Source organism: Takifugu rubripes, chromosome 4, assembly GCF_901000725.2.
Source record: "Takifugu rubripes chromosome 4, fTakRub1.2, whole genome shotgun sequence".
NCBI lineage: Eukaryota > Metazoa > Chordata > Actinopteri > Tetraodontiformes > Tetraodontidae > Takifugu > Takifugu rubripes.
The window spans coordinates 1,305,787-1,315,700 of record NC_042288.1 but is presented as its reverse complement, the minus strand read 5'-3'; the positions used below and the strand labels follow the sequence as shown (position 1 = coordinate 1,315,700).

At 50.9% G+C, this 9,914-nt stretch overlaps 1 protein-coding gene across 1 annotated transcript in view; it reads left to right on the top strand.

The window, feature by feature from the left end:
- Positions 1-6: 6 nt before the first annotated feature.
- Positions 7-9,914, top strand: part of adgra1b (adhesion G protein-coupled receptor A1b) — a 75,194-nt gene continuing 65,286 nt past the window's right edge. The window contains exons 1-4 of the mRNA XM_029835151.1: positions 7-63; positions 152-223; positions 596-759; positions 5,127-5,340. Of these exons, the coding sequence (XP_029691011.1) occupies positions 32-63; positions 152-223; positions 596-759; positions 5,127-5,340 (482 nt within the window). The 5' untranslated portion in view covers positions 7-31. The remainder of the gene's footprint in view (positions 64-151; positions 224-595; positions 760-5,126; positions 5,341-9,914) is intronic.

Sequence of the window (9,914 nt, the reverse complement as noted above, 5' to 3'; positions counted from 1 at the left end):
CAACAACAGGATTGGCTGTCTTCACCCCGACATGTTTGCTGATCTGGGCAGCCTCCTCAAACTGTGAGTTCTTCTCAGATTAAAAAGAGCGAGGAGCTCCACGTGGATTAAAGGAGGCAAACAGAAAACCTGTTTTTGTTCCCTCCAACAGGAATTTATCTGGGAACATCTTCTCCACTCTGTCAGCGGGACTCTTCACACACCTCGTGGCTCTCAGAGTGCTGTAAGGACATCCTCATCATCTCTGGTTTAGCCGTGCGCGCTCGTGAACTCAGGGGCAGCGGGACTACTTTTTTTAGTTTCCCACCTCAAAGTTGCCCCTGCCGAATTTATGACTTTATGAGTCGAAAGGCTTGAAGTCCTGTTGCCTTTGGGGACGAGCACGACCTGGACCACCGAGAGCTACGCTTGCATAATAAAACACACACGTGTGAATGAATGAGTAAACGGTGATGTGGAAGCAGCTTCATTTCATTAGTTTATTTTTGATTTAGCCGGCGGCTAATCTGATCTAACGCTGAATATTCTCCTGGGGTGGGGGGACAGAAGCATTCACGTGTGCACGGGTCGGGCGTTACACTGTTTTTCTGCCCAGGCACTTCAGCACAGACGCTTTGTTCTGCGACTGCCAACTGAAGTGGTTGCTCCTCTGGGCTCGAAGCAACGCGGTGAAGATCGGCAACGACACGGCGTGCATGTTCCCCGCCCGCCTCCGAGGACTCGAGCTCCGCGGCCTTCGTGAGCATCAGCTCCACTGTGGTAAGATCCTAACGAATCCTAATTGTTAGCTACGGACCGAGTTGTGTTTGACTGGAGATCCATTTCAGGGTCTTACCAGGAACCAGGTGACACCAAGAAAGGAGGGTTTGATTAGGTGTCAAACTCTGGCCCGTGGGCCAAATTTGGCCCGCAATGTAATTATATTTGGCCCGTGACTTTGTCCTAGTTTTGAATTTTGGCTCACTGGGTATTTGAGTTTGACACCTCTGTTTTAGAGAGATCCAAGCTTCCAACTGATAAACCCTTTAAATGAAATGTGTCTGACAAAATGAACCCACAAATTAACGCGCTCCTCTTTTTAGCAGAGCAAGAACATTGTGTTGTCAATTAGGAGATGATTAAGCAGAGGTGCTCTTCACTCTCCACGCTTCTCCTTCCACCTGCTGGTAAATGTTGAACGAGGTGATGTGAAAAATCGACCTCCACCGAAAGGAAACGTCTGTCTCGGAGGCCAGAGCTTCGGAATGCTCCTTTAATTCTTGAGTGCAGCTCAAGGTGCAACGAAACGTGCGTGCAGACTCAGTCACGTCCAGCTCTTCAGTGAGTAGCTGAGACTGAGAGACGTGGTGTTGGGACTCGAAAATGTAAATACGTCAGCAAAAATGATGAGAAATCAGATACCCTGAGATGGAGGCGCAGGAGAAATGGCAGTAAATGTCTCGGGACTCTAGATTGAATTTTCAAACCCTGACACATCGAATCAAATTAGGATTAATGTGTTGTTGTAGGAGAGACGTCCTGGAGATTAGGTTCAGGCCTTCGAAGTGGACTTGTGTGAAAATGTTAAAATAATACCAATGATAATTACAATAGTAATAAAATGCTCTCGCTTGATCTGCTGTAAGGATCTCAGAACGTTTCATTACAACATTTTTATTTATGACTTTAGCTCTCTTTGCTGTGTGAAATCTCTGAGCAAAGAGGAATTTCAGCCTTTTCCCAGGCCCGCCTCCCTCGCCGTCTCCCGTCCGTCACTATCTCCCTGCTCAGCCTTGCGGTCCACAGGGGAATTGTATCTCATATGCGATAGAATCATCCGCCTCTGCTCCTTACATCTGGTTTCACAAAAGCGATATTGCCCTGGAATGAGAAAATCATTGGCCAGTAGTGGAGCATGTCCATGTGTGCAAAGTGAAGGGAGGCATTGCATGAGGACGCTCCGAACGGAAGATGTGCCCAAAACGAGGACTCAAGCGGTGGCACCTTGTGGAGAAGGTTGTGTTTTTACATCCACAGCAGCCTCATCCTGAAAGGCCTCGCATGTAATCCTAATTATATGTGTTTTGCACTCGCACGGAACAATCCGAAGCAATTGCAGGGTCGTTCAGACAAAGAGCCAGGAGTGGTATCCAGTGGCAGGGCGAGGAGCGATCCTGTCCAGCCCCAAAGCATCCATTATGGGATTACAATGATAACATTCTGGGCCGTCTGCTTTCGCCATGCTTGGATCCATTCACAGCACCACTCCGTCCATGTTGCATTCGCCATTTCCAATTGGAAATGGTGTGTTTGTGTAAAGTCCATATGTTAAATGTTGTTTGAGCCCCCCCCCCCCTCACCACGGTTCAAAGGGAATCGTCTTGTTTCTGGTATCTCTGTCACCGAATGCATGGTTTTAATTCTCCGGCTGCAGGTTCCAGCGTGGCGCCGGTCTCCCAAAGCCGGCACGGTTCAGGTGTTGCATGTAAATGAGGGGGTAACGACGAAGCCCCTGCAGCTTCCTGTCGTGATCAGGTGCTTCCTGTAGACGGGAGCAGACATCTGTCTTCAGCCACAGCTTCCTGTTTTCTTCAAGACGTCTGGAATAAGAAGCCCAGAATGCCCAGAGCTAAATCCTATTCCCTTGAGTCACTATGGCAACATTTCTAGTGCAAAAACAAAGCAGGGCAGTTGGTCTTTAGGGGCCTTAATGTCTCTTTGAAAAGTCATTTTTAGCATAGCCATGTAGGTTCTCTTATATCCAGGTCCATAAAGGTCTGGCGGAGCGTCAACTGGACTGTGGCCGTTCATGTTCTGTCAGGTAGCTCAGATTCGGGGTGGAAAAGGGATCCTTACCTTTGTGTTTTTATCTTTTATTGGCTTACAATGACCTTGCACAGCCCCTTTTCATGAACCAGATGGTCCATCCTGAGCTGTGCAGCCACTGTGGACCATCCGTGCTGGTTATGTCTTCAGTGTCTGTTGTGTAACATGACAACAAGGCTAAAATAAATTAAAATTAAAAGGACTTTAACCTCCATCTCAGTCAAATAATCAGCCTGACATATTTATGACCGTGGAAAAAGGCTTCTGGCCTCTCGTTAGCTCCTCTGTGAGGACTCCAGGGTGCTCCTGGGTCTGGGATGACAGACACAATCCCTCCATCCTGCCCTGGGTCTGTCTCAGGATCCACCCAGAGATGCACTGACCTCTTTCAGGAGGCGTCCGGACCAGATGCCTGAACAACCTCAAGAGAAACAGCAGCTGTGCTCAAATTGCTCAAGCTAATTCCATCTGTAAGGCTGAGGCTAGCCCCCTTTCTCAGGACGCTGCTTCACAAGGTGAGCTGAGCCCATAGTAGGAGAGCTTCTAGCCTGTGTTCCCTTGGCATGGAGCGTTGCAGGAAGGCTGACAAGCCTGTGGTGTTTGAGCATCCCTCTAGTCCCCGTTCATTAAGAGAGGATCTAACGCATGCAGGCTGCATCATCACTCCTATTCTGCCTCCACACTGATGTGATGAATGAAGGTGCCGGCTCACTCTCCTCCTAAAATAATTCAGCAGCGTCATTAAGCAGCTTGTTTGATGGCACAGGGAGCGAAACAAATAGTGACGCTCTTTATCTCGGGGAGATGAAAGTATTCCGGATTATAAGGAGCGCTGCTTCTAATGTGTGAAGGTCTAAAACCAACCATCATAGCAGCAGCTTTGATTCCATCTTTTTCTGGAATTTCAAAGAATTTGATCAATTGCGGACTGTAAAAGCCTTTAATAATCACGACGGCAGCGTCCACGAAGCCCCGCGACTGCGTTCAATTTAGCATCAGAAAGCGAGCAACAGCGCCGCTGCTACTCCAGCACCCGATCACCGTGTTGCCGCCCCGTTCTCACACGTGCACATAACCAGTGATTGCATTTTGTTCTGACAGGGCCAAGCAGGCAGCCACATTACGACCCTTGTTTGTATTAGCATCAGGCTGGTCACCAGAGAGCAGAACCTTCACGCTAACGGGGGGAGATGCTAACGGGAAAACCCAACGTCAGTCGTAGATTTGAAATTATTCCGTAAATGTGTGACAGCCAAAAGCATCCAGGAAATTGAGCTCACGGCGCCGTCGTCAAAGCGCCGCCACGACGCGGCGTCTCGTGTTCATCTGTGAAGATGTCGGCAGATCGCTCCGCACAGCGACTTCACGGGTTTTTTTGTCCTCTTAGCATTCAGACTGTGAGCCCTGAATGGCCTGTCTGTCAGCAGGAAACCTGACGGCGAAGCTGGGGTTCTTTGGATCACTTCCAGAGAAGTGTCTCTTCCCAGCTAATGTGCTCGGAGGAAATTCCCAAAGCAGGGAGCTGGAAGGATCTGCTCTAATCCTGGATGAAAATAAATCAATAAGCACATGCGACCGAACCAGGGAACAGTGGGATTTCTCCCAGATGTGACATTGAGTTCGGGGAATCTTTTAAGAAACAATCTTTATTTTTTTTCCCCCCTCAAAGCGTTCCGTCTTTGTTTCTATCGTTATTGTGACAAATGGGAACGACCCTTTTTGTGGAGCTCTGACATCATCGTTTTTTTCCCCATAGATGAGAGAATTGCGAGGAAAGCCTATAATCAAACCGCATTTATAGCACGCATGCAAATTCCTATTCAATAATTCCTTCGACATTTCCCCCCATTCCACAACTGCATGTTGTTGGAACCGCGGAGGATTACTGGAGCGTCGCTTCATCCCACATCTGCAGTGATTAGATCAACGGGGGTCCTGAGGGACTCCCACTGGAATATTCCCACCCTTGCCGGGACACTTCCCCCACCAGCTAATCTGCTCCTTATTGTGGGTTTAATCTCTGGAAGGCTGCAGGTGAGTGATCACATCCGTGGCAGCGTGGAGAGTCAAGGAGAGTCCAGCTCAAGGCTCTTCTCCGTTATCAGCTGTTCATCTAACACGGCAACAGCAACAACATGTAGCAACGACGGCGGCGGGGTCTTGCTAACTTCTGTGAGTTAGCATTTTATAGGATTTGTGATTCACCTTTATGCTAGTTGTTTGCATTCACTCTGGAACAATTAACCTCTCAAAGAACGCCGTCTCGGGGACGTTGAGCGTCTGACCCCCGCTGTCCTCTTTGTCCTCCCGTCCTGTTGCAGACGGACCCCTGGAGCTGCCCCTCTTCCAGCTCATCCCCACCCAGAGGCAGCTGGTCTTCCGCGGGGACCGCCTCCCTCTCCAGTGCACCGCCTCCTACCTGGACCCGTCGGTGGAGCTGCGGTGGCTTCACGACGGGCGCGCCGTGACCACGCTGGAGGACGGCGGCGTCTACGTGGAGGAGACCCTTCTCCACGATTGCTGCCTGCTGACCAGGTACTCACGGAGGGGCGGAGCCAAAGACCGCTTTGTTTTCAGCCCCTGTGGTAAATATATGACGGGACAGGGCGGAATTGGCTCGGCAGCGTGCCAGCACCTTCCAGCGGGCCGTCTCCAGAGGTCACCGGCACGCCGGCGCTCCCGCGGCGCCGGCGGAGCGCGTCCGCTGATTACACACGCTGGGAGTAACAGATGCTGGATCCTAATTAGGGTGATAAAGCAAAAACAGTGGCTTCACACGTTTGTCAGATAGATGAGCCTCCATCCTCCCCCTGCCTCTGAGATGCCTGAACACGGGTGTGTGTGTGTGTGTGTGTGTGTGTGTTCTCCTAAATCCACTTCCGTGATGCTGTGGAAGCAGGAGCGCCGTGCTGCTGATTGCTTTACCTGCTCTCTGTTTTCACTCGGCCCCTCCGCCATAAATATTGACGACGCTCCGACAGCAACGCACGGGCGTGTCAACACCCCCACGACGCTCGGAGTCGTTCGCTCCGGCGGGAAGGACGCCGGCCGCTTTTCCGTCCCGGACGGGAACAACGGAAGTCGATAACTTTTCACCTCCATTATGAGGCCGCTCACCGATTAACGTCCTCGGCGATCCCTCCGGAGGAGACGTTTTAATGGCGGTCTATCAAAATGCCTGCAGAGGGAAGAAAAAAAGGGAAAAATAGTCCCGTTTTAGGAACACACACAGAGTGCAGCCCAGGATCTGAGGAAAGAAAGTTCCTAAGCAGGCTCCTGACTGACATCTAGAACTGGGACGTTGTGGAACACCTCTCGGATGTCTTTCATCACGGCGTGTAAACAGGAGCGCGGCACGCTGCGTCTGACTGATATTCCGACTTTCTGCACACACATTCCTCTCAACATCTCCCCAGCGGGTCGGAGGACGCGGCGCTTGGAACGTTGAGTCGGTTCAGTCGTGCTGAAGTTTGGTCCAACGCAGGAGGTGCGACGTGCGTTGAAAAGGGAGCTTTCCGGGGTCGACTCCCGATGGAATGTGCAGAATTCCTCATCACTCCGACGCTGATTGGGGCCTACTCGGAATGACCCGGCGCGCTGCACTTGTACACACAAATAAAGTAATGTTCTCCCCAAATGGAGCCTATTCAGGTCATGTTGGTCTTGGCACCTTGAAAGGCTCCCTCCTAAAAAAGAGGGTGGGGGTGTGTGTGTGTGTGTGTGTGGGGGGGGGGGGGGGGGGGGGGGGGGGGCAAATCAGGGAGACGCAGACATCATTTCCATAACTGATGACTGTAAAACAAAGCTCCATCCAACAAAAACAATCTGCTGCGTCTGGGCCCGGATTTAGCCTCAACGCTCGGCTCCGTCTTAAATTGCACAGTTGACAGAGGTGTGTGTGTGTGTGTGAGTGTGTGTGTGTGTATGTGTGTGTGTGTGTGTGAGTGTGTGTGTGTGTGTGTGTGTGTGTGAGTGTGTGTGTGTGAGAGAGAGAGGTTAAACTTCTGTCAAGTCCAGAATAGAACAATGGTATATCTTAAGTCTGTGGTCCCTGGTCCAGGAACGGTGGGTCCCTGGTCAGATATAACGTCTCCAGCGGGTCCTTGGTCCGGGTTTCCTCCCGGATGGACGTGCCCGGACGTGACCACCTCAGCTGGCTCCTCTCTCCACAGCAGCAGCAGCTCTGCTCGGAGCTCCTCGGCTTATCTCTGAGGCCGAGCCCGGCCGCCCTACGGAGGGAACTCATTTCAGCCGCTCCTGTCGTCATTACCCCCCGGATGAAGGTGGGAGGCAGATTGAGAGGGTCTCGCCTTCCCACTCAGCTCTCGCTTCCCCACAACGGGCCGACTCAGCGCCCATAACGGCCTCATTTAATTACAATCTCATGAAGATAACAGCACAAAAACCGCCCCCCAGCAGGAGCCTGTTGGAATGATGAGCGGCGCTGATGGATCAGAACTGTCAGTCAGCCTTGGAAACAGCACAGCGGCTCCCGCTCCGGGCTCCGTTAAGTCCCGGTCTGGCTCTCCCTGGAGGTGTTTTTGCTACTTCTTCTCAGTGCACTATTAGCTCGTGCCGCAGGATGACAGCAGGCTGGAGGAGGCGGAGCTGTGGAATTAGATGAACTAACCCTAACCCGGGCGTGAGGGGGCCTTAATGAACCCCCGAGATGGGTCACCCGTCCACCACAGGACACCCCCATGGGTGCAGGGTAGACATGCAGATCCCACAAGGATAGCTAGAACGTTCTACTAGCGGTCACCTGTGCTAACTGCAGCGCTAACAAGCCACCCAATAAAACCAGTTAGCTAGTTTTCTATAGATATCGGATCCACTTTGATGGCTGAAAACGCAGGACACATTTTTACATTTCATTCTTAATGGCCGCGACAAAGCCACAAATTCGCCCTCCCGCGCTGGAACATTTGCCGGGCCGATAGGACAGATTGGACGTTTACAGTCCCGTAAGCAACATTATGTAAACAGATTGTTAAATATCGGTGAACAAGCATAAATGTTCCTAATTAGACCCTGGGGAAAACCTCCACAATGGTGCAGTGTTGCTGTGGATGTAGGTCAGTGCTTTCTGTGTGTGTGTGGGTGTGTGTGTGTGTGTGTGTGTGTCCCTGTCCTACTGCTGGTAGCTTTCTGGGCCAATTTCCTCATGTGTTTGAGGGGACCACCCGGGTTTTTTTTTGTTTGTTTGTGTCCTCTGTCTGGCTGTGGGGACATTTCGTGATGTGTCTTCAGCAAACATTGTGTGTGTGTGTGTGTGTGTGTGTGTGTGTGTGTGTGTGTGTGTGTGTGTGTGTGTGTCATGGTTATAGGGGACAAATGCAGCAGCTCCGTGTCACACCTGACACCCACCAGAGTCTTTTATATTTGCATATGCTAATCAAATTAGCCTCTTTAACGTACCATAAAGCACCCGATTCGTTATTTGAACACTTTTCTGAAATAATAATGATTTATTGGCACAACAAGGACCCTAAGAGGAACCCGATATTGATCATCTCTGCACCCGCGTGGACCTCTGCTGCACAGAAGGTTCAAGTAGGAGCAAAGCAAATACTGTATGTCTAATTAGCTTCGCGATGAGTTATGGCTGCTCAAGTAAACAGATTAGCTAATGAATCAGAAGAAATGGGCTGTGATTCATCTTGATTAGTCCCCATGTTAACTGATTATTGTGACTTGTCAGGCGGGGTTACGTAAATACCAATAACAGAAATATGAAGCAATAGCGAAGCTTTCTTCGTTCGTATGGATTGATTCCCAACGCGCGGACCTACTTTCCAAAATGAAACACAGGAAGTAACTTTTTTCAGCCTCTGTCGGTGTGTTTGAGCAGCGGTTTGACGTTTTAATTCGGCCCATGTGAGGACCTCGATGAATAATCAGATTAATGACATCACCGTGATCCGGACCAGCTGGATGACATCACACCGCGTCGTGAGCAGGCCTGTTGGTGCTCCGTCTCGCACGCCGGGACGCGACACAAGCGGAGAGCAGGCGAACACAAGCCGGTTTTTATTCCTTTCCTTATTCCTTTATGTGGGTTTAACACGGGAGGGAAGGTCAGCGCGGCTGCTGTGAAATATTAACATTGAAATACCCTGTGCTCCTGGCAGGCTCTCAGAGGGCCGCGCTGGAAAACCCGCCGCTGCTCATAAACCGCCTCTTTTATATTGGGCCCATCAATTCCCACCGTTGGAAATGGAGCCCACAGAGTCCGTGTTGCCATTAGCATCCCTTAGCATCAGCACAAGTGTCCCTTCCTCAGTCAGTAGCATCGCTAGCAAACCTGTTACGTCAGTCTCTTCCTGCTGCTGCTGTGTGTGTGTGTGTGTGTGTGTGTGTGTGCGCGCCACGGATCGCCTACACTCTTTAAGAAATTCATCCTTTTCTCCTTTAATTTGTAAAATGCAAAGCAGCAGCTCTCGGGCGCGGCGCGCCCATCTGGAGGCAGCACTTTTCTCTGACATGTTTGCACCCTGAAGGGGACGCGAACATGATGTTTTACTCTCACTTCTCAGGTTTACACCTTCGGAATCTGTTGTATTTACAGGGACTCCTGCTGTGTGCTAATGTGTGTGTGTGTGTGTGTGATTGTTCTGCACCACCTACGTGTAAAAGAATGGTTTCGTCACCAAGATAGCAAACGTTCAAGGAAGCGAAACAAGAGGTCAGAGGTCAGATCACAACTGTCCATCCCAAGTCAACCACGGCTCCCTCCCGGTTGTTCCTGCGGAGGCCTCCTGACAGCAGAGGCTTCATCAGAGTCCTCACAAGTGTGGAAAAGCTCCTCACTCCATTAGCTCCAGGCTAAGCTATTAAACATTGTGATTATTAAAGAATTGCTGCCTGCACAGGCGCCATTGTTGCATCTGTGGAAGCATTGACTTCCCTCAGCTGGACGCTGCAGGAGGACATGAGGTCAGGACCCACAGCTGCCGCTGGGACGGTGCTCCGTGGTGTGAAATGGAAGCTCCTCCCGGCGGCGTGCACACATCGCGGCTAATTAGCGCTTCGTTTTTCCTGCGCTGGGATGTGGCGAGCAGCCCGGCGGCTTCTTGTTGCGTTGCTTTTGCCAGCGTTGCTCCCCAGGA